Source organism: Durio zibethinus, chromosome 22 (genome assembly GCF_047325235.1).
Source record: "Durio zibethinus cultivar Kanyao isolate XHJ-2024 chromosome 22, ASM4732523v1, whole genome shotgun sequence".
NCBI lineage: Eukaryota > Viridiplantae > Streptophyta > Magnoliopsida > Malvales > Malvaceae > Durio > Durio zibethinus.
The window spans coordinates 5858028-5883851 of NC_143183.1; the positions used below are offsets into that span (position 1 = coordinate 5858028).

At 35.3% G+C, this 25824-nt stretch overlaps 2 protein-coding genes across 4 annotated transcripts; one reads left to right on the plus strand and one right to left on the minus strand.

Annotated features, from left to right (window-relative positions):
• Positions 1-10044: 10044 nt before the first annotated feature.
• LOC111307289 (small ubiquitin-related modifier 2-like) lies at positions 10045-15112 on the plus strand. Of its 3 annotated transcripts, XM_089751694.1 has the most exons (4): positions 10045-10709; positions 13570-13719; positions 14362-14506; positions 14755-15112. In XM_089751694.1, the coding sequence occupies exons 1-4, from the start codon at positions 10620-10622 to the stop codon at positions 14820-14822; spliced, it is 453 nt and encodes a 150-aa protein (XP_089607820.1). In that variant the 5' UTR covers positions 10045-10619; the 3' UTR covers positions 14823-15112. The 3 variants fall into 3 exon arrangements, 2 of the variants coding, with proteins under 2 accessions (XP_089607820.1, XP_022761040.2); XM_022905305.2 differs by having other exon boundaries at positions 10048-10709; positions 14362-15112; XR_016332005.1 differs by lacking the exons at positions 10045-10709; positions 14755-15112 and adding an exon at positions 13833-13933 and having other exon boundaries at positions 12137-13719; positions 14362-14500.
• A 7706-nt stretch (positions 15113-22818) lies between these two features.
• LOC111307290 (putative auxin efflux carrier component 1d) lies at positions 22819-25370 on the minus strand. Its single transcript, XM_022905306.2, has 5 exons — positions 24172-25370; positions 23853-24081; positions 23666-23751; positions 23341-23575; positions 22819-23246 (listed from the first exon to the last, which is right to left on the minus strand). Exons 1-5 carry the CDS (start codon positions 24926-24928, stop codon positions 23180-23182), a joined length of 1374 nt encoding a protein of 457 aa, XP_022761041.1. The 5' UTR covers positions 24929-25370; the 3' UTR covers positions 22819-23179.
• Between the last annotated feature and the right edge of the window lie 454 nt (positions 25371-25824).

Below are 25824 nucleotides of genomic sequence, written 5' to 3' on the forward strand. Positions count from 1 at the left end.
TATTTTTTACCCAGATTGGCATTAAAATCATAGGTATTGGCTAATTTCATAGTAAAACACATCTCAACATAACTAAAGGGCCAGTCAAAGAACAAAGAAAAAATCTCGAATAATGATGATTAGAAACTATTTGTTGATAGATCTATTACAAGTCAAAAGGGAAGAATTAGCCTCATTTCAATTAGTCCAAAGAGGTTACAGTACCTATATGCCTTGAGATTCAAATTCAAGGTATCCAACAATAAAGCTGAATATGAGACCCTGATAACCGACCTAAAATTGGCAACCAAGTTAACATATAACAGTTTATAGTGACTTTCAGTTGGTGGTCGATCAGGTAAATGGGGAGTTCGAAGCTCAAAAAGATAAAATTTGAAATTATATTGGCAAACCACTAGCTTTGATAGCTGTTTTTAAGAAAGTCATAGTAAAAAAGATATCGAGATTAAAAAATTCAATAGCAGACTTTACGTCTAAGTTAGCTTTAAGGGCAGTAATGAAAAGCTCAGACCAAGTTCTAATAAAGGAACTGATGCATAAAAGCACCAAAGACAGGCTCATGGGATAGATCATAAAGAAAAAAACCTAGATGATACCAATCAAAACATATTTGACCATGAGAATGTTACCCGATAAAAGAGTTTAGGCAAAGACACTAATGAAAAAGGCACTTCGGTACACGATGATCAAGAAAAAATTATACATGAGATCTTTTAGTCTACCTTGCTTGAGATGTGTTGATGAAAAGGAGATAAAGCACGTCCTGAAAGAAATCCATGAAGGAATATATGGAAATCACCTTGAACTTTGGCTTTTGGCTTATAAAGTGCTGAGGTAAGGCTATTACTGGCCCACCATCGAAAGGGATGTAACCAAGCTGCTGAAGAAATACGACAAATATTAAAGGTTTACCCATATACAACATCTTTCTTTAATTGAGCTCACTCCTATCATTAGTCTATGGCTCTTCATGTAATGAAAGATAGACATCCTCGGATCGTTCACCTTGACCATAGGTCAGAAAAGATTTGTCTTAGTAATAATAGTAAATTACTTCACAAAATGGTTAGAAACTGAAGCCCTAGCCACTATCATGGAAGCACAAGTTGAGAAATTAGTGTGAAAAAACATAGTCTACAAATTCAATCTACCTCGATCCATAATAACAGATAATGATAAATAATTTGATAATTCAAGGTTCAAGAAATGGTGTTCAAATCTTTACATTGACCTTAGGGTCACTTCGATTGCCCACCTCTAATCCAACGAGCAGGTTGAAGCTGTAAATAAGACAATACTAGAAGCTCTTAAAAAAAGTGTGACACAAAAAAAAAGTCGATGAGCTATCAAGAGTTTTATAGGCCTTAAGGACAACCATAAAGGTCTCTACAGGTGAAACCCTCTGTCATTTTACTTTTGGAATAGAGGTCATAATATCGATTAAAATCATCTTATCGACCTTAAGAGTTAAATTAACATCCAAGAAGAAAAATGAAAAGATACTTAAGGCCAAACTAGACCTCACCAAAGAATAAAATGACATAGCCTTGACTTCAATTGTAGCATCGAACAAAAGGTAGCCAATTATTATAATAAGATGGTCTAACGTAAATACATAAGGAAGAACAATCTGAAACTTAAAAAGTAGAAACCTTAGGGGTAGATGATCAATGTGGCAAGTTAACCCTAATATGAAAAAGATCGTATGTTGTTAAAGAGATCATCCATGACATAATCTATAAATTACAAAACCTCAACAACAATGTTGTCTCGAGAATATGGAATGTAGACAACCTAAATATTTATTATTAGTAGCTTGGTATAAATTAAGCTCACACTTTATTATTTTGTTAATGTCATTACCACCCTAAGTATGTCAAATACAAATCAACTTACTTACTAGTAGATCGGAGCAAACTGAACTCATACTAGTGTTATTTTATCTTGAGGATATAAAATGCAATTAAAAATCTATTATCATTAGATTGGTTTTAACCCAACTCACATATGGAATTATCTTTAATAAGCTTGTCTACAAGTGATTTGAAGCCATTTGAATAATCTAACCTAGAACTCATGTTACATTAATTTGACCTAAAACAATTATATGAGTTCGTAGCCTAATTATTTGCCTTTGGATAGGTAAACCATTCTGAAACTAATACAAATAAAATAAAAATGTAGTAAAAATAAGCTAAAACTTAAAAAATTTTCTTTTTTATTCCAATGTAACTAAGTACATTAGTTGGAGTACAAAAAGTGTACAAAATGTTTATAAAAACAAATAAAGTCATTCATAAGTAATAGCACCAGTGAGAGGAGTACCCTCATCAGCAGCAGTTGAAAGAGTGCTTTTGTCAGCGACAACAAGAGAAATGACCTCAGCTTTAATGACTTTCATCTTTTTCTTTTTTATCCCTATGACGACTTCTAGCTATTCCTTCAAGGCTTAATTTTCATCTTTCTTCTCTTTTTCTTCTTTGTCCTCTTTCTCATTCTTTTCAGATTGATTTAAAATAAGTCTTGATTTGATATTATTGATATTAATATCAGAGAGGTTAAAGTTATGAGAGAAGAATTAAATTGCACTTCTTCATTCTCTAGTTGGAAGGCACTAAGAACTTTTTTTTTGAAAAACTTCACTTCATCTAGAGACACTCATTGGAGGCTTTGTACTTTTTCATAACCTTTACTCACAACACTTTCTCTCTTTTATCTTGAGCCTTTAATTCAAACCTCAACTTTGTAATTTCAATTTGAGCATCATTCATTTTCAACTCAACCTATTCTTTCATCAATTTGATTAAGACCTTATCTATCGAGACGACTGTCAAGTTATCTATTTTTCTCTTCAGCTGTGTCTCTTTATTATGGGATAAAGTAAGGCTTAATATGTCACTATCCAATGCTTTTAAGCTCTTTTTGTGCTCCTCAGCAAGGGTAACGACATCTCTCTCAGCCCTCAACATATACTTCATTATAAAATGGCATAATGGAGGGCTCGCCTGCTATTCTCCACAAGTTGAGGTAAAAACTTCTTTTGGACTGTAAGAAAAAACTATAGACTTAAAAAACTAAAAATAAAAATAGTAAGAAAAAATCAAGCTAAAGTTAGGAAATCATCACTAAAAAGAGAAACTATGACTTTGTAGAACCTTCTAGCAACATCGAGATTGGAGATAGGGTCATTTATTGGGGTAAACTCTAACCTTATAGTTATCCTCTCTGAGCTAGGTCTTAACACCCTAACTTTGAGGTTCTCAAGAGGAGTAGATAACATATCTACCCATTGTCTTTTAGCTAGAAATGGTGTTGGTGCTGACGCAAAAGATAGGTCTTGACCTATGCTAGCCTTCAACTTTTGACCTAAGGGAATGTAGGGTATGGTCGTGCTGACCACCATATCTCCCCCAAGCATTAAAGCCCCAAGTTGGATTTTTTTTCCCTTTTTAGGCCTCGGGGTTTGTTGAAAGAGGTCGATGTTGAAGTTTTCTCCAGCTTCAGTCATATCTAGAAAATTGAGCTAACAATTAGAAGAAAAATGAACCCAAAACAAAACCCAATGAGGTTATTTCAAACCTACCCTAATACTTTGTAATGCTTATTACTTCTTGGCAGGTCAGCCTGTGAGCGTTGATAATGAGCTTTTCCTTTTGTAAAATTTAAAATTTTATTTCGATCTGATAGATTAAAGATAGATGGACCACTAATGCATCCACAAAGAAACTAGGTTTACTCTTTATTTCTCAAGTTTCAACCTCGATTTCACTATCTTTATTGGCCTTCTAATTTTCAAGGCATAGAAAGGTAACTTTAAATTCTTTATTAAGCTCGAGCAATCGATGAGAATCTTTTTATTTAGTCGAGCTGTGATGTAAAATCACCTACTATCACTATGATATTTTTTAAGAGAAAAGAACTCCTTAAATAAAAAAAGAAGGAAAAATGCTTAAATGTTGACAAAAAATGATAAAAGAGACTATGTATCGAACATATTAAGGGTAAACTGAGTTATTGTCAAATTATAAGAATTAAAAATTGAAATGAATAAAAGATGAAGTGAAAACCTCAGACTAGCCACGAACGAATCCTAATATACATATAGTCGATGTGGCTCTAGTTTATCAATGATTTGGTTTGAAGAGTTCAGTGTTATTATACTATACTCTTTTTTAAGAAAAAAAATGGTAACCAGAGCTCGAACGTGATGAGTTGAGCACATGTTGATGAGTTGAATACATGTTGAGATAGTCCTTAAGATTTGTTTTACCTTTTAGCTCACTTATCAAGTCTTTGGAGATCACGTCGAGGTCACACGGAGTATATACAGAGACCTCAATAAGTTTGTCCTGCTCTACAGGACTCTCTCTTTAGTCATCACTTTATTCGATCGAGGTACTCAATTTTTTTTTGAAACCCTTTTCATCAAAAGCATCTGACTTTAAAGTGAGAAATGGATCTTAAAAAAGAATAGTAGATGAAAGTAGCTTGATCCCAGAGAAAGAGAGATGAGGTAGAGACCCGTCAAGAGAGGATGAGATATCAAGAAAAACTAATTGAAGGAAGAGAGTAGAAGTGGAAAAAGATGAAAGAGATAAAACCTCGAAAAGAAGAATACTTGAAGAGGAAGGAAGGTCGACCATAAAAGATGGACTGACCTAAAAGATGAGAAAAGTAAGTGGATTTTAAAGCTTAAAGTTGATCTGAGCATATAGCTCTTCAGTGCTTAAAACTCACTCTTCTCTTACCCAAGCATTCTCTTCATTACGCAGTTGTCTTTTTTTAAACATTAGATTAAATCGATAAGCCATCTTCATATAGTTATGACCTCTAATAACATGGGGGATCAGGTCATCATCTTATTGCTTTTGCTAACCTTCCTTTGGCTCTCCCTTATAACTTTCAGCTCCTCTAAAATTCATACTAGAAGATATGGTTAAAAATACGTATTAAAGTAAAAGTTGAAAGAACTTGAAAGGCAAGAAAGTTATGGAAATAAAAAATTTTAGGTCGAATCAAGAGCAAATAAAATGAAAGATGGAAAGCTAAAGCCCTACTAACCTTTTTATATAGACAAATTTCAACCTAAAGGGATGGCATGATCCTCACCACATGTCAAAAAATAGATAAGTAGACTCTTTTCGTCTTTCTACTATAAACATCCTCGTTCAAACCTTCTCTTTCTTTATTTAATATTGTCAAATCGATCCAATTAGACGAACCTAGAATAGATTAATCGAATCGGATGACTGTCAGAGGCAAGTCAAGAGCTTAGTTCACTCATAGGGTTTAAATCAAAGGCTCAAGCCTAAATTTTTTTAAAAAAAAAAACAAGTCTCACCATGGCTTTGTAAACTCCAACCATAATCTCGAATTACTTCAGACAATTGACACTTCGATAACTTTTAAATTGATTATGTAGTCATCCTAAAATATATGTGTGAGATCGAGTAACTACTAGGTCGAACCACGGCTCAAAGTTAGACATTATTCATAACTGACCTCCCTTTACAACGTTATGTAACAGGTTACTCTACACCGGGGACATTGGTAACAAATTTGGTGATTTGATACTTAGACTGCTTGATAGAGGGACAGAGTGTTAGGGCATATAATAGTAAAAAAGGTATAGTGATTTTTTCTCTTTTTTCAGTCTCCAGCAGACAACTAGGGGTATCTTGGTCATTTGTATTGACATGACATGTCAGGTCGATCTGACATCTCCAATGCCACCTCAACTCGACCCCGTCCTAATTGTCCACTTTTTGTTCCTCTCTCCTTATCTATAAATACGAAGATTCAGGTACCATGAAGCCAAATTCATCTAACTCATACATTTCTTTCCTTCTTACTTTTTCACCTCATTTCTGACCCAACTTTTACTAACTTACGCATCAAAGTACAAACACTGGGAACACCCTTTGCCTTTATCTCTAACCGTTCCTTTCTTCTGTATTTAAAAAACTACCCTCAGGTCGAAGCTCGGCACAAATAAGATCAATTAAAACTTTTTTGTTTAAAATTTATTTATATTCATTTTATTGTTTAATAATAAAAATAATGACAAAATCCATTATTTATTTACTCTTAATTTTATAATTGTATGTTTGTTTATTTAAAGTTATTTTGTTGTAATTTATTTATTGTTTATAAACATATTTGTTTAAATATTTATAAATAAGTTCATTTAATGTTCACAAATAAGTTTTTAATTTAAATGAACTGAATATAAATCAAATATGAATATTTTATTATTTAAATAAATCAAATTCAAACATAAGGAATAATTTTTTTATCAAACACGAATCAATTTCAAATAATTTTTAAAATAAATGAATAAATTACTTATATATATTATTTATTCGTATTCTATTAGTTGACACCCTAAAATATATCAAAAGGTGACTCAAGAATAATTATTGAGGGTTCATTTGAATTTCACTAAACCTTAAAAAGGGTTTTAATTGTTATGAGAAATAGTGTCAAATGCAATAGTAAAATCCAAACAAAGTGGGATAATGGCAAAATTGATCACGATAAGCCACTACCCATCCTTGCTTCAGTTAAATTTTAATTATAAAGACAAAAATATCCTTAAAATTATAAAAATAATAAATAAGTAAAATGTATTAGTATATAATAAATAAATAAATAAATAAATTTTATTTATTTATTATCAAAACTATTATTTGATATTAAATAATTTAATAATTTTTTAAATTATTTATTAATTTTATAAAATTTAAATAATTTAAAATTTTTATTACATATACATTTTAATTTAATATATTTAATAATAAGTTTTCTCCTTACTATAATTTATTTAACCTTTATCATTGTATTTAAATCAAAGCATAGATCTTAACGCATATTCTCATAATTAATTTTACTCTTACTATTATAATAATTATCTACTGTTATTTGGAATCTTACCATAATTAATCTGTACAAAAGGACTTTGAAGAGGACTATGACATAAGCAAGTAGCTAATATATCTCTAGATAATATATCTCACGCGATAGAGTAGGCTCATTTTTTCACAACACTAACACTATGTTTGGATTGAGGGAAGAGGAAAGAAAGGAAAGGAAAATAAAAAAAAAATGTAATGGAAATAGAAAAACATTTCCTTTGTTCAGATAAACTTTTAATTTAAAAGATAGAAAAGATGTGGAATCTAATAACATTTAGTTTCTCTTATAATTCTCACTTTTTTTAATACCTTAATTTAGAAGAAAAGCTAAGAAAAGGAAAGTTGAAAAATTTTTATTTTTATGAAAAAGATATTATATTCATATTTTTATTATGATATTAAATTTAATTATATAACTAACAACTTCTATAAAGATAATTTTTTATAAATATTTTATATAATATCACAATTTATAAATATTTTATGATTTTTCAAGTTTGAATAACAAAATAAGCCAAATTATTATCAGAATAAATTAATGGGACGTTTGGTTCGGGAGAATCCATGCATTTTTCCTTGAAATCTTACTGTTGGGTATTTGATTCTAACGTTTGATTCAAAGTAATCTGATTATAAGAAAAAGTGACAGATTCTCAACAGTACCCAAAGTCCCTAAATAAAAAAATTCACATCTTCCTATGCTATTTTAGGATTCCGAAGAAAAAAATTACGTTATTTTCAAATTGGACCTGAATAAAAAATAATGAAATAGTTGTTATTATTTTGAAAAGCACGTTTGGAAGTGACTGCAAATTAGTTGTAAATTTCTATTGCCAAATTTTTTTTATGTTGCGATTAATTGCATTTGGCATGAAAAATGCCTTAAATAATCCTAAAAAAGAATTGAATGAAATTATTTAAGGTATTTTTTGACAAAAAATACCTTAAACAATCTTCTAAAAAATACCTTAAACAATCTTCTAAAAAAATTGATTAACGGCATTTCTAGCCTTAAATAATCCAAAAAAAAAAAGTAATCCTCTTATATAATCTAAAAAAAATAAAGTAATCTCTAAAAAATAAAAGCTAAAGGGAATGATCGAATTTACGACTTTATGGTTAATAATTATATACTCTAACCAATTGAGCTACTCTAATTTTTTTGTATTTTATCTTTTAAATCTTATAAGTAATGAAATGAATTATTTAAGATATTTATTTTGTAAAAAACATCTTAAATAATATGGTCAAATAAAGTAAAAGATATTATTTAAGATTTTTTTACCAAAAATGCCTTAAATAATTCTCTTTAAAAAAATATTAGAGATTATTTAAAGTATTTTTGACCAAAAACGTCTTAAATAATTTTTTTTAAAAAAATTAAAAATTATGTAAAACATTTTTGATAAAAAAGCCTTAAATAATACTCTTCAAAAAATTAAAAGGTATTATTTAAGGTATTTTTCCTTTTAAAAAAATATTAGATGTTATTTAAGGTGTTTTTAGTCAAAAATACCTTAAATAACATCCTTCAAAAATTTGGAGAGTATTATTTAAGGCGTTTGTTTTTTACAAAAAATAATCCTCTCATATTTTTTAAATGATATTTATTAAAGGTGCTTTTGAATCAAAGATGTCTTAAATAATCTTTTTTAAAAAAATAAAAGGGATTATTTAAGGCATTTTTACCTTAAATAATCCTCAATATTTTTCTACTGATGATATTTTAAAAATAAAAATAATAATCAAATAAAATATTTGTCTTCTTTTGCTGTTAAATGCATTATTTGTCATTTGGATATTTATTATTAATAAAACTAATAAAAAGTTACTATCATATATGTTAAGGAGATTATGATAATTATTTAGAAATTAACATATGTGAATTTCCTTTGTAACCCATCAATCTTACATTGAAAGAATGTGTAGATAAAAAATAATATATATATAAAAATCTAAACCCAAACTTGTGAGGTATTTTTTGTGAGATAAAATCGTGAAATCTTTAAGTCAAAGCAGATAATACCTCACAGGTTTGATGCAGGTCTCTACAAATTCTATCAGAGCCAGGTTACCAGTTGGCAGGAACTTAGTGCTACACGATGGGGCCGTAAAAGTTACTAAGTGCTACATGATAAAAGGCCACTTTTAGAATCCTCTTGTAGTTAGACCAAGCTTGATAAAGACATTAAGCTTTAAAGGCAGAAAGATTGTAACGCCCTTAATCCTATATTGAAAAAATGTGTAGATAAAGAATGATATATATAGAGATCTAAATCCAAACTTATGAAGTGATCTTAGTTCTGTAGTTGAACTTGGCTTGACAAAGACGTCAAGCTTTAAAAATAAAGAGATTGTAACATATTCAATCTCACATTCGAAGAATATCTAGATAAGAAATTATATATATATATATATCTAAACCCAAACTTATGATATATATAGAGAAAGAGAAAGATCTAAACCTAAACTTATAAGACACATTTTATGAGACAAAATCGTGAGATATTCGGGTTAAAATAAATAATACATCACAAGTTAGGGGTGGATCTCCACACCTCCAACTAAATGAGTGAATCTGAATACGAAATACCCTGAAAATAAAAGAAAACTTTGGGTATCAACATTCTCGAGGATCATACTTTTTTTTTAAATATAAGATTTAATGAACCAAATGCTCCATAAAAGATTGAATTAAATACAAAATTAAGAGTAAATCAATAACTAGCTAATATATTTTATCATATTAAATATGTTTAATTTATTTAAAAAATTTTATTTATACAAGTTAAGTAATATAAAACTATATTTATATATTATATGTTATTTTTTAAAAAAATGTTATAATTAAAAAAAATATTATAATAACTTATTTTTTTCACTATTTTTCCAATTAATGGTTATTATAATTCTTTTCATTTTCTTTTTTTTATTAATTTTAATTATACAAAACAAAAATACATGTACCATATTTTTTTCTTTAAAAAACTTTTCTTCATTTTCATTTTCTTTTCTCTCCTTTCCTTTATTAATATCTGTTTTAACCATAACGTAAACGAAGGAAGCGGTTAAAGTGCGGAAGAAGCATTTGTTGGATAGATTTATGTGATTAGCTTTAATATATTCGCATTCAAATGCAAGGTTAAAATTTCGGCGCCTTGAATACCAGCAGCGACCTCTTATGAGAAAAAAAAAAGAAAAAAAGAAAAAAACCGAAAAGTGTGGATGACTTGACTTTACCGTATAGATAAGCCTGTGTTAAAAGGCAACCGGAGAAGTGCCTATCGCTAGCCTTGTCCGATGACTCAATTACTACTGGGATGATATTTTGTAGCAATGGTATAGCTTAATTACTCAAGAACCGAGGAGTGTGATCACAGCATTTTCCCAAAGCAATGGGTGATTCAGTCCAGCACCCTGGTGCAGGAGTTGAAAGTGACAGTTTATTTTTCAGAGTCTTCTGAACTGAAATTGTTTCACTTTGACCTTTGCACGTCATAGAATCAGTCTCACAGTATCCAAATCTTTTCTCTAAAATCTTCCCTATTTTATTCTCGGTTTCTTCAAAGTTCAAACATAAAACAAAACCATTGCTGCCCACTTTTGTTTACTTGTTTCTTAACCGTAACCTGTCTCCTCTCTCTCTCTCTCTCTCTCTCTCTGCATTGTAAAATAGTTTTGGCCTCCTCTGATTCTTGCCGGAAAATGCCTCAGGTAGTAGTGGTGGTGGTGGTAAAGCCAAAAAAGAATGCTGATGATCAAGCAGGGGCAATCCACGTTAGCGTGAAGAATCAGGTGTTCTTGCTTCCTTCCTTCTTTTTTTGTGCCATTTTTCTTTAGTTGAAAACTTTTTGAATCTTAGTATTTCAATACCTAGTTTTCTATCATCTACATTATTTTTTCCCAGAAATCGGGTTTTATATATGTATAAAGTGAAACTTAATTGGTTTTACTTTCTAGTGATTTTGCAACTTTTTGCATTTCTGGGTTTTGCCCGTTTCATGCAAATTTGTCATGTAATGAGTGCATGAGTGCTCTGTTTGGGTCATGCAATAGATCACCAAAACAGTTCCCTGCTATGATTTGTAATGCCACATTGTCCTCAGGCTAATAATCCACCTCACAATTGGTCAAACCAAGTTCTCTGCAGATTACTAGAAGGGGTCAAAAACTGAAAAGAATAACTAGGATGTAGCCCTTGTTAGACATTAAACTTGACTGGTTTATTTCTTAAAGAATATGAATGTTTTGAGTAGGTAGTTTAATGCTGGGGTTCAAAGTAGATGTATCTGAACCTGGGCATCAAGTCTCAGTAAATTCAAAATTTGAGGGAAATGAATGAAGTGAGTTTCATGGGGATATGATGATAATGCTAGCTACAAATTTATAACAACCTACGTTGGTCCAACAAAGAAAAATGCGGTATAGGATAAAATACTTGGGTGTCTGAAATACAAAAGCTTGATGATATACGAAAAGCGGGTGAATTCTATATGGCCTTCTGGTTGTGGAAAATCAGGCTGATGACCTACTATGATGAAAATGTGGAGAGCTTGCAAAAGATAGAAATGTTTAAACTGGTAGCTTCATGAGGTAATATAGGAATGCATGTCCTCATGGTAGCACAAGCACATGGTTTCCCGTCATGATTGGTAAGTGGCTTCCACTGCTAGTTATAGTGAAGCTTTATCAAGACAAAATGGTGTTTGAAGACTAACTAATTTAGGGATTAGTATTCCTACTAGTAGAAGATCAACAAGCTGACTCATGTCTATAGTGTCAGATCAGATGCTTTATTACGGTGAACTGTGTACATAGTGTAAGATAGCTTCAAGTGTATGGAATAGCATCATAAACTTTATATAATTTATTTATTTCAATCTCAAAACGTTGAAAACATTGTTTTTGTTGCACAGCAACTGTAGACTCCTAGTCCTAGTTTGAGCTTTAATGAGGGAGTGTTTGTTTACCACTTCTAATATTTCATGCAGTCTTTGGCTGCTATGTGAATGTTGCCTACTTTAAGATAATTCATCGAATATCAGCAAAATATGTCTTTATCAGCTTAATAATATTCTATTATTCATCTAAAGTTTCATGTACTTAAAAATGTGATTTGGCAGTTTAATTGTAATATCTAATGTCATCAAGAGTTAATCATGTTCATAAATGGTGCATTTTGTTATATAAGTTTTAGAACAAATTTTCAATAGCAATTTTCTTTTCTTTGGAGTGTGCTGAATACAGCTGTAGTTTCTGAAGTTGCTCTGTCTAATTGGTTCTAAGTTTTACTCTTCCTTAGAGAAGGCCTGGTTCTCATGCATGTGGAACCCATTACTGTTCCCCTACAAGGAAAACTTTCTGTTCTGAAGTTTGAATAAAAAAGAACTGTCTTACATAAGGAATCAAGATCTCGGAATATGTTACTTGATAATGATTAGAACTATCCACTCAGTGTCTATTCCAGGGGTAAAAGGGATGTTAATCCCTTGTTAATTAATAAGTAACCTTCTTTATTTTGAAACTAACTTGGTCTTATTCTAATTTTATTACCTTGCCTATCATTTTTATTTTTTGAAAGCTTATGTAGTAACATGAAACAGATTTTCCCAAAAGAAATGATATTGACATAAGTCTAATGATTAAATAACAGGACGTAAGGGCAATATGCTTATTATCTATTTAGAGGGATATGTTTTTACCATTCAGCATTTTTAACATGGAATGGTAAATCCATTTGTACCTAAGGCTTTTACTACAGTGTCTGGCAGTGACCTTTAAATGATAGGATTATTAGGTCGTGTGTATTGATGCACCGTGGGGCTGGTACATATGCAACCTACAAAATCTTAGATCTTATGAAGCAATGAGAGGTAAACCTCAATATTGCAAGCACTAATAGCGTATTGGACACTTTTTTTGTACAAGCCACCCTAAAAGTAAAGTATTTTGTTCTCGGTGACTCTTGGGTTACTGCAACTTTGATTTTGTATCATAAGCCTCCACTTCCCGTATCAACAATCATAATTGAGGTATTTAGGCAATTTTTTCAGAGTGTGTGCTCATTGCCATCTTCTGGCTTGAAGGTTAATTGGGGCCAGTTTACATATTAATCTGAGGGAAATAATACTCGTTTCAAAGAGATTTATAGAAGCAAGTTTGTAATTAGATTAAGCAAATGTCTCTCAAGGGAAGTTGTTGTAAGTAATCATTTTTTGTTTTTACTTCCGTGAATGATTTAAAAAGTCATCAATCTAATATACTTTATCCTAAATTTGATTGGCTACTCATCATGCTTGGTGCACAAGCCTTGATTCAATGGATCTGTGGTCATTAGAAATGTTTTTATTTTTTTCTTCAAATAAGAATACAAGAAAAATGTCAGATTGAGTGTTGCCTTAGCAAATAAAATCAAAATTTTGGTTCCAGAAATTTCAGATTTTGTTCGGTTGTACCTTTCCCATCCAGCTTGCCAAGGTTGGTATGGTTGGCAACCCTTTCCATATGATGTAAATCTCATAATATTTACTTTTCTTCCAGCATATAGTCCATTTTCTTATCTTTTGTTGATATTATAATTCAGCAACTCTTATACTCATTCTTAGATGTCCCTTAGCATGATGTGCTGCATTTTAACTGTGTATGTGTGTTGTAGGATGGGAGTATTGTGGTCTGTTGGATTCCACACAATGTCAAGCTAAGCAAACTCATGCATGCTTACCGCAAAAAGAAGCAATTGGATTTTCATACTGCACAATTTGTTCATGAAGGTCATCGTGTTCCAGGGAAATATATGGCAAATAAGGTACCTTTTTTTCTTCTTTTCCATCCCCCAATCTATTAAATGTGCTTTGAATGGAGATTTCTTTCAACATCACATAACAATTAAAGAAACTGTTCACTGAACTGTTTTTTCAGGATATTATTTCTTTGAAGTTTCTGATCAGGTCAAGAACTTCCTAGGCAATCTCTCTATAGATCCAAGTTGGCTTTCTCCGAATTACAATAAAACTTGTTGGGTAACCCTGCAATCCTAAGAATCTAGTGGATATAGGTTTTACTCTTCTGTGTACAACAAATTGTCCCACAAATTTCTTAAGATTCATTTTTTTTCCTTTTTGCCTTCTCTCCGTACCCGTAAAGAAGAATAATACTCTTGATTTCAAATGATGTGGCAAACACAGACATACATAGTCATTGAAACCATTTCCTTCAGAAACTCAGCTGATCTGGGAAGTGAACAACAGACTCGATGTCTAAATAATTTGAGCTTTGCTCATTTCACCTTGGATATCCTTCATGCTCACATCCAAACAACTTGTTTGTGCCCTTGTCAAGTGCATTAGTATTTTTTTACCATTATCTAAGGATTTTGTGTTACTTCATGATTTTCCATCAATTTCAACATTGTGATTTATTGCTTTTAATTGTCAATCTTATGCTGTAGCTTAAATTGGAGGATGGAGCTGAAATTTGTTGTATGTTTCACCAAATGGGAGCTGGCTTCTATATCATGCCAAAGACTACTGAGGCTTTTACCTTATTGTACCAGCTGCACCTCTTTGATATAACAGTACCGACTGATGACCAACGTAAGTGTAATTGGTTTTACTCTGTCGAATTTGTAATGATCAATGTTGTTCCATTTAGTTTACATATTAATCCTGAACTTATTGAAGGGAAAACATATCAGGATCGTACAACTTTTGTGCATTTTCATTCAACCACTTGAACCTTATTTTAAACAGTGATAAGAAGACAGTTATTCCATTTTAGTCGACATCTTGATCCTCAACTGTCGGTAATGTAAATTTTCTTTTTCTGTTTATTGGGGAAGAAGCTACTTTCTTAGATGCTGCTTACTGGGTTCGAGTTAAACCAACCTGGAGCGAACCATTACGTGCATAACCATGTTCTAGTCATGTTCTCAATCTGGCAGTCTACTAGTTACTTATTCATTAATATCAGGGGCCCAAAGGGTGATTCTGAGAATCAATTGTAGTGATTGAAATTCAACATTCTGGTTATATTTTCTGAAACTGCCTGTAAAGGCTTAATGCACTCTTTTTATTTTTTTTACCCAGCTACAGCCTTTAGACACAAACCTTTTATGTAATATTGGATTAGGACCTTTACAATATGGTCTAGCCCCAAAGATATTCTGTGGGTATGGCTCTTGCCCTCGATTCAAATTTCAATTTTTGTGCATGAATCCATGGATTCAGCAGCTTTGATTCATGGAAAGGGCCTTCGGTTAGAGGGCTGGTTTTAATTTGCTAATTATAAACTGATGATTACTTTTGCATGAATCCATGAAGTTGGTAACACTAGTTAAAAAGAATAAAGCATGATCTAAGAGAATTTATTTTTGATAAACTAATTTTATTTTCATGTGGAAACTATAATATTGTGTCTCAACGTGCATCTAATAAAAAAATTAATTAATTAATTAATAATAATAATTTGTAATTAATTATCATTTGGATCAATTTTTAAGCATATTTAAAGTGGTCAAAAGTACGTACATTGATATTAGTGTCAACGTCGAAAATTATATAATCTATTAATAAATTAAAAGTATATTTATTGTTACGAATTTAGTGCGATTTGATAAACTTTTAATTTTAACGATCAGCTTTCCTAAAATCTTCGAGTAAAAAACATGAGTATCAACCCTTCCATACCTAACAATCTCAACTAAAAAAATATGAGTATCAACACTTCCCTGCCCACAAGAATGGTGGTAAATTTTGTGGCAGGCAATGCTTGAAAGTTTGATATCATTAAAGTCTAGCCTTTCCCCGTTCCATGCTGATTGAGTACTTGACGGATTCCAGAGAGACCAACTCCACGAAATAGTCGACAAGAATATCTAGTACCGTACCATTCTTTCTGCATAAATCTTCTCCTTATGGGAGCCAATAATACTGATAGTACGCCTGTTCTTCGGGCGAGAAATATCATGATATTTAAGCCCTTTTAAAACTATGATTTTCCGACAGTCACCGGCATGGCATTAAAACGACATTATCCCATTCCCACGTCCTTGCTCAACAGATGATCTGACAATTTTAATTTTTAAACAGGATATGAAAATACGATAAAAAATAAAATTTTTTAAAAAATTATATATATATTTTATATAAAAAAAAATATATTTTATATTTAAAGTGTCATACAAATTTAATATTATAAATTTTCGTATTTGATATATTTAACATGATAACATTATATTGATACATAAATTATCATATCCGAGGAGATGTGTGCGATGGTGTCAAACGAGTAAGTGGCACACTCGGTCCCACCACCCTTGAGCTAACATTACGGAGCCATGGCAGGCATAACCCAAACTGATGCCTTCTTTACGGAGATCGACGCCTCCTCGTGGGGTTCAACTCTGACTCTGTAGTGTCCTGTTAGTCGACATAATAGAGTTGAATTAGCGGGCCCAGTATAACCCAAAAGACTAGCCAACTAGTTGAGTGATCGCAGGCTCTTGCCACACACCTGTTATCACGGTCCGCACGTTTCTCCTTAAACCATGCATCCTTGCGGTATCAAAATTACTTGTAGTCGATGTCTGCTTTTTCTCTAATCCAATTTTTTTTGACAGCTTAATTTCGATCTTTCAAGCTGTTTATTCAGAAATTTTTTTTGGCTTTGATCCTGTAAGATTGTTCATTTTGAACTCTATAAGGAGGAACCTAACTCCCATCACTCCTAAGCTCACGATTCTCAAAGTGATCCCGAGCACCCATTTTGCCCGTAAGGCTTAAGGTCTTGAACACCGATATTTGAATATTAGTAAGGGTGCACAACCCTGGTTCTCATGATATTATTACTTCTTGATATGATGAGAACCCAATATTATGACCGCCCGTATCGTACGTAAACTCTCGTATCAAGTTTATGCAAGCACAACACTTATGCTGATCATCAGCCAGCTCGAAGCCTCTAGGCTCATCTCATCCCATGGGACTCAGTTCTTAAGGCTTAGGCTCTTAGCTTCTATGTAGATTACCCGCACGTATGATTGACATCCAACATCATGCTAGTCTCGCAAGGTAGACTTGGGTGGACTGCCCCAGCTGCAGCACACCTCTACCGATTGGCCATAAGGGTCTAGCAACGTGCTTGCCTGCTAGTCCGCACATCCCTCAGGCTTGATGGCGTCCCTCTTACGCAAACACCATCTCATGATCCTTTTGGCTTATCTCATGATCCTTTTGGCTTAAAGAGGAGAAATAAAAGGGCATAGCAAACTCTACTGCGTAATCTCATGGCTTAACGCAAAGGCGCGATACGAGGCCCGCCTGCCCCAACTGTTCTCGAGTTTATCATGACCCGAGGAAACATCGTGCCATGCTTGTGACCCTACGATGCCCTCACATCTAGACACTACTAGTACCTAGGAGTAGCTCACTTCAGACTAGCCAAGCCTCTGCCTGTTCGCTAGCCAAGGGGGTGTGGAGAGCTAACACCAATCATCCCCTTATAAAGAGCATAAGAGATTTTTTCAGTCTCTTACCAATAACCATAAGATTGTCTGAAATGGGGACACTTTTTTCCCTAGCCATCTTAGTGCCTTTCTCCGACTAACTCAAGGCCCCATAACTTTCCTCTTGGTCACCATTATTCCTTAATTCTACTTATTGCTCCACCAACCCACTTGAAGGTGCCCACACATGGCTTCGACCGACAACACCTGACTGGCTAGCTGGTCCTAGGGCACCGGTGCACTGCCTCACACTTACCTACGTATCTTGGGGTTTAGGGCTCAGACTATCCATGCATAATATCCCCCAACATATTTTCATGCTCAGAATGCTAGCACACTACTTTCACTGATGGCACTCGCTGGGCTACTTGGCTTGAGGGTACTTGACCACTATCTTAAACTTACTCGCATATCTTACGGTCTAGGGCTTCCACTGCCCGCACAACATATTAGTAACCTATTTCAATGCTTCAAAGGCTCACCCGCATCTCTTAGAACCATTTTTTCGTCAGTTTGGTCTCGACCGCTGCTCAGTTCATGATTAGTCATGGCAGAACCAAGGCAAACCAAGGCCTAACCATGACACTCTCCCCTACTTACTATGTCGATGCCCTCATCGACGCCACGACCACACCTAACTCTCTTGTTGCATATAGTTGACATTTACTCATATGTCTCTCACTCGTGCCCTTAAAGATTGGATCGAGGTCCCGTCACATAGGGCACCACCCACAGTACTCGTCCATTATTGATGTAGATTGGTCATATCCTAGAACAAATGCACCTCCGCTCTATTCTTACTCAAACTGTCTCACCCTATCTTGGTTGCCGCATATGTGCCACAACATTGCTTCCCTTGATCATATCACGCTTTGCCACTCATTGGTGCATCCCACTAGACGTGACCTCTCACACCAACTGCACGCCTGCAGCATCGACTCTTCGATGTGCCCCTCTGGACATGGTACTTAGGTTAACCGCACTCATACGACACCACACACGATAGACCCTACCACGGTGGCATTCAGACACTTTGGTTATCTTACAACTTGGGTCCTTTCGGCCCCTTTAAGGTCACCTCTCTAGGTGTGGCCCTCTGGCCAACCGCCCTCAATGCAGCACCTTAACGCGCGCTATTTTGGTCTCTATTTCCTAGCTCGAACACTATGCTTCATTTGTTCAGGCTCTTCTGTCTTGATTCAGTCCCACAGGGAATCACAGGTCTTTCCCTCTTTTACTTGAAACTCGATTCAGCATTATATTCAATCATGTCTCCTCAATGGTTCTACAACTCGTCTATCTTGACTCTGGCATAGCTCCTAGGGCATCTTAAGGTCCACTTCATACCAGCAATCCACTGATTTAACCAATCACCTCATCCACTGACTTGTTTGACTCGAGGATTAAGCCACCTACTCAATTTTTAAGGTCCACTGACCTACACGTCTGAAGGCCTTGTCAACTGGCCAATTCTCAATTACTTGTTCCATTAGATTACATTCTGTTGTGGTCCACTGATCATCATCACATGTGAGGCCTTCCCTCTTGGCCAACATAAAACTCGGTTCACTGACTCACACACTCTTATGATCCTCTAACCATGAGAACTCATGGTTCATCGACCAACATAACTCATGGTCCACTGACCATCACAACTCATGGCTTTCATCATCAGCTAATTCATACTCTTCTGTGTGATGGCTCCATGCTTGGACCCGAATACTTCTGCTTACACCCCCGCTGGGGCACCTGCACAATATAACAAGTGCACACATTAGTAATTAATCTTGATACGCATGTCTCATGTCCCTCAGGACAAGACTCACTCGACCTCACTAGCCTTACCCAACACCATTTTATGGTGTAAGCCCCTTTTCGTATTTTGGTCTCATCACGGTTTCTTTCACCGTAAAGGCATCACATGCCCCAAAACATGCCAGCATCTTTTTTTACGTGAGGCTAGACTCAAGTGCCTTTTTGCTTGGCATCCAAGAGTCTACTCGAGAGCCTTTTCATAGGCCAAAATTTCTTATAGCATGCACATTGGCTCTTTTTCGAGCCCCCATAGCCATCGGACCGCATTCGCATCTTGATAGCTTTTTTGAGCTTAGTACCACCTCAATTTCATGTCATTAGGCCCACACATGGGTCATGTTAATTTCACCACTGAGCCCAACCTGGGTTCTAATACCACGATGTCACGGTCCACACGTTTCTCATTTTAAAATCACGCGTCCGCACGACACCAAGACTACTCATAGTCGAGGTCAACCTTTCCTCGAGTCTAATTTTTTTTAAACAGCTTAATTTTATCCTTCATGCCATTTATTCAGGAGTCTTTCTGGCTTTGATCTCGTAGGGTTGCTCATTTTAAACTCTATAAGGAGGAACTTAACTCTCCCATCACTCCTCAGTCCACGATTCTCAAAGTGGCCCCGAACACCCATCTCTGTCGTAGGGCTTAAGGTCTCGAGCACTGATCCTCTAATATTAGTTAAGACGCATAGCCCTGGTTCTCATAATATTATTACTTCTTGATATGGTGAGAATCCAACACCATGACTGCCCGTATCGTACGCAAACTCTCGTATCAAGTTTATGCAAGCACAACACTTATGCTGATCAACAGCCAGCTCGAAGCCTCTAGGCTCATCTCATCCCATGGGACTCAGTTCTTAGGGCTTAGGCCCTTAGCTTTTATGTAGACTGTCTGCACGTATGATTGACACCCAACATCATGCTAGTCTCGCAAGGGAGACTTGGGTAGACTACCCTAGTTGCAGCACACCTCTATCGATTGGCCACAAGGGTCTAGCAGCGTGCTTGCTTGCTAGTCCGCACATCTCTCAGGCTCGATGGCGTCCCTCTTACGCAAACACCATCTCATGATCCTTTTGGCTTAAAAAAGAGAAACAGAAGGGTATACCAAACTCTATCGCATAACCCCATGGCTTAACGTAAAAGTGCGATACGAGGCCCGCCTGCCCCAACTGTCCTCGGGTTTATCATGACCCAAGAAAACATCGTGCCACGCTCGTGACCCTACAATGCCCGCCCACTTAGACATTACTAGTACCTAGGAGTAGCTCACTTCAGACTAGCTAGGCCGTTGCTTGCCTGCTAGCTAAGGGGTGGTGGAGAGCTGACACCAGTCATCCCCTTATAAAGAGCGTAAGAGATTTTCTCAGTCTCCTACCAGTAACCATAAGATTGTCTGAAATGGAGACACTTTTCTTTTCAGTCATCTTAGGACCTTTCTCCGACTAACTCAGGGCCCCATAACCTTCCTCTTGGTCATCATTATTCATTGATTCTACTCATTGCTCCACCAACCTACTCAAAGGTACTTGCACATGGCTTCGACTGACAGCACCTGATTGGCTAGCTGATCCTAGGGCACCGGTGCATTGCCTCACACTTATGCTGGTCAAACAGCCAACTCGGAGCCTCTAAGCTCATCTCATCCCACGGGACTCAGTTCTTAGAGCTTAGGCCCTTAGCTTCTATGTAGACTGTCCGCACGCATGATTGACACCCAATTTCAGGCTAGTCTCACAAGGAAGACTTAGGTGGACTGCCCCAACTGCAGCACACCTCTACCGATTGGCCACAAGTGTGTCTGCCTACTAGCCTGTACATACCTCAAGCTCGATGGCATCTTTCCTATGCAAACACCATCTCATGATCTTTCTGGCTTAAGGAGGGAAAACTGAGGGACATAACAAACTCTATCGCGTAACCTTATTGCTTAACGCAAAGGCGCGATACAAGGCCCGCTGACCCCAACCGTCTTCGGGTTTACCATGACCAGAGGAAACATCGTGCCATGCTTGTGACCCTACGATGCCCGCCCACCTAGACACCACTAGTGCCTAGGAATAGCTCATTTTAGACTAGTTAGGCCGTTGCCTGCCTGCTAGCTAAGGGGGTGGTGGAGAGCTGACACCAGTCATCCCCCTATAAAGAGCGTAAGAGATTTTCTCAGTCTCTTACCAGTAACCATAAGATTGTCTGAAATGGGAACACTTTTCTCCTCAGCCATCTTTGGACCTTTCTCCGACTAACTCAGGGCCCTATAACCTTCCTATTGGTCATCATTATTCATTGATTCTACTCGTTGCTCCACCAACCCACTCGAAGGTGCCTGCACATGGCTTCGACTGACAGCACTTGATTAGCTAGCTGGTCCTAGGGCACCGGCGCACTGCCTCACACTTACCTGCGTATCTTGGGATTTAGGGTTCAGTCTATCCATGCACAATATCCCAACATATTCCCATGCTCAGAATGCTCGCACACTACTTTCATTGATGGCACCTGTCGGACTATATGGCTTGAGGGTGCTTGACCACTATCTCGAATTTACTTGTATATCTTGCGGTCCAAAACTCCTATTGCCCGTATAATATATTAGTAACCTGTTCCAATGCTCCAAATACATGTCCACATCTCTTAAAATCACTTTTTCACCAATTTGGTCTCGACCATTGCTCAATCCAAAGTCAATCATGACAAAATCAAGACACACCAAGACCTGACCATGACACTTATCGTGCCATAGTTTTATCTCTCAGCTCGGTTTACGTTCAGAGCATGATCAGGTTATGTACCATGAAGACGTTCCAGCCTTTCCTTAGATGTTGCTGTAGAAATACATGTCTTTTCTTTAATTTTTCACAATACGGTTTATTTGCATTTTGGGTCCCATGACAAAAAATTTTCTCTTTGTCTAGAAATTTTTAGATTTGATAATTTATATGGTAATTATTTTATATCAAATACATGTAAAATATAAAAATTATTATATTATAATTCATGTAAATATATTAAATATGAAACATATTTTTTATTTTAATAAAAATTTAAAATAAGTCACTTTAATATATATATATTTTTATATCGTGGGTGTCCAAAGTAACTATGTCTAGAACATTGTAAACTCAACCTAAGATTAAAAGTGAAATTAAATGATACTGTACCTGAAAGAAAGGTTTCCATGAAAAAGTAGAAAGAAAAAAAAAACCAGATTAACATCTTAAATGGCATTCAGTGACATTATTTTTGCAAATACATGTGCCTGCTTGTCGATCATTCCAAAATTATGAGCCATAAAGCAGATGCTTATGCCGAGGCATTTGAAACCACTAATCAGGACCCTGCATGTCTTCTCGTGGCCCAGACATGCCCGTCCCTCCTTCAGGATTCCAACAAGTGGCATTAACTTTTGTTGCTGTACTGGTTTATTTTTTTCAGTGCAAGAAATCTCAATCAATAAGTTGCCAATTAAGCACAATGGATCTCAAAGAATTATTTGAGTGTGGTAAAGAACTTGATATACTTTTCTGCAAATTATAGAATTGCTGTGATCCATGCAATTGTTAATTCTGATCATTCTGATTCAGATATATGCAACTCAATATTCATTGATCACCTGAAATGGAAACTCATATGTGTCTACTAATCATATTGGCCATTTTCAATACAATTTTTAAGGTCTATCCATGACCATATACATGCATATATATTACTAGAAACAGGATACATGAACTTGGAATGCCTGATATGTACCCTTCAAAAAAGGATTTGGCATAGTCAGAAACCAGTGCTGCTTCATGCCTGAGCAAAACTAAACATCAACTCAAAATAAAACTTCGATATTCTAACATGTGAATTCTGGTTGACCATAATCTCGGAGCTACCTCTCTGAATGAACCTAGATCGTAAGGTATCCGTGAACAAGTTCGTTTCATTAATATTTGACTCGTCATATACCCAATAAAATGTAGTATAGAATCGTGATAGGCAAAGAAACTATCATTCCAAATATCACCCTGCACATTTCAAAAGGATAATATTAGTATAATTAATCCCCAACGGTGAAAAGAAAAAAATTGTACTGCATTTGACATTTGTAGTGCTACTTACGCGGTGCTTAATACATCAGGGTGCAAATTATACTCCCTAGCAAAAACAAAAGGGACGATCCCTTGGGGCAATGCTGCTTGTATAATAGACACCTTTAAAGTGGTGCCTCTGAGGCCTACTGCAATGGATGCTATTGCCATTAGTGCCGGTCCTGCGATAAACCTAGCAAGCATCCCATAGAAAGCCAGCTTCTTTCCACAGGCTATGATCCTTGGTTGCAAAGCCATGAACAATCCTTATAATTAACAAATTTCAGCTTAAGTTGTGAGCAACTCATAGATTAATGGGGTTAACGACAAACAAGAACCCAAAAAATAGATCTTACCAAGGCTAAACATTGCCATTCCAAGACCTGCACTTGACAATATTGTGACTGAATTTTCCATTATTTGGGGCTTCTTTATATCCCATCTGTTAAACAGATATAAACAAAGACAAAAAGCAATTAATTAGTTAATAAGGCAGGAAGAGAGTGATCATCTAGAAACCGAGTGAGTTAGCTCTAAAATAACCTGCAAGAGACTAAAGCCCAGCTTAGCCCCAGTAAACTTGAATAAGAGTTCGGGTTCCTCACAAGCTTGAACCAGACTTGTCTCAATATTTTCAGGATCATTGATGAAAAAAGAGAAGAGGGAATGCTGGCATTTTCGACATCACCTTGTTTTTCTCTGGCAATTACCTTTCCACTGCTTTCTTCTCTTTGACCAGCTTGCGCTGACTGCTCACAAGTACTTGTCCCATCTGGATATCATCATACATTAGTACAATTTATGTGAAATGTGAAAGAAAAATATCTGGATTAACATGTACAAATATCGTGTTATGACTTGCCTGGAGAAATGCAACATCCACATCTCCAAATGAATAAATGGAGCTCTTTACCCTCTCCCTCCATGGAAGCTGCAACCATAGGCTTGAACCGCTGAGATTGATCAGGTGCAATCTTGTTAACGTTTTGAGCTGTCTGTTGGTTAGATGGTGGTGTGGCAATAACATTAATGACTTCATCTTCGCTGCCGCAGTTTCCACCAATCTTTTCCCCAGTTCCCTTAAAATTCTCCTCTCTCTCAGGATAACTAAAACGACTTTCTTTGAACTTGCTCATGACAACAGTTCTTGTTTCTCTATATTCAAACAAAAATAGTAATAGAGTATACCAGATTATGCATTGTAATACCACAACTTGAATCATTAGATATTCCTTGTCATCCCCGTACATTGATTTCAGGAGGGGAATTCCCATCACAAGAGTGTTTGGGAGAGTGGAGAGTGAGAAAAGGGTGATGGACCAGTCCAGACTCCCTTTTTTTGAGAAATTAGCCCAACAAAGCAAAACTAACAATATCAAAATTTTTGAGACTCCATCAGCAGCAAGGAAAAGGTGGTCCATTTTGTAAGGATTTATCCTAGAAACAAACTCGAAGGAGAGAAGTGGAACAGCAAAGGTTGCAACAAACCTGTTGATGCCAGCACATTGTTCGGGAGTGAATATGTTCCACCATTTCACAGAAGCATAAGCCAAGAACATGGTGACATAAAGAGGTACTACTGCAGTCAAAACACTGTACAAATCCTTGATGCCAATCATTGTTTTCTGCTTCACTTATCTCTTCAATATATTTTTTTCCCTTGGCATGAATTGTATTACACCACCTCAGGTCTTAAAGAATGAATAGCTTGACGCTTTAAAGACAATAAGGAGAAAGGAATGGAATATTTTTGCTACTCTAAACGATCTTTTGCACAAGAAATCTAGAACAGGAATCTCCCTCCTCCAGATTTACAGACTCCTTCTCAAGTAGCTATAGGCACTGATCAGGTTAACATAACCAGACTCTCGGATTGATACAATCAAGTTTTTTGAGATACTTTTAGACTTGAAAAAAATTTTTTTTTAACCCAATTTGTTGGTTTAACAAGCATCAACAAGGCTAATTGGTATAATGAAGTAGAAGAGATGTCTTTGTGTGAGATTGGTGTTAGCAGCAAGCATTCTGGTTTGATATCAGTAAAGACAAACTCAATTTATCATGTTAAAAGTTACTGGCAAGTGTTCTTTTTACTTGATCAACTGAGAATTGACATGTAGCGGTTTGAGTAACAAAGGTTGAATGATAATTTCAGCTCTTTAACGGTGTTACATCAGTCTTCACTTATGAAACCATGACCATTAAGTTACATGCTAGTTAAACAGCCTTAAATTGTTACCCTTATACTGCTTGAAATAATCATACCGAAGTATCCAACACGTGTATGTCACCAAAGATGAAGGATCAGAGTAACATAGTATTTTTCATAGCCAATAGGAATAAAGCACGTATTCAAGGTAAAGGAAGCAGCCTCCATCATGTCTTCTGTTTTATGCAATGAGGTGACTTATGATGAGAGTATGCTAGGGCACCCGAGACAGTAAAGTTTTTAAAATAGTTTGGCTTGAAGACTTTGATTCAAAGATTCGAGGAAAAGACGAAACTGGAAATAAAT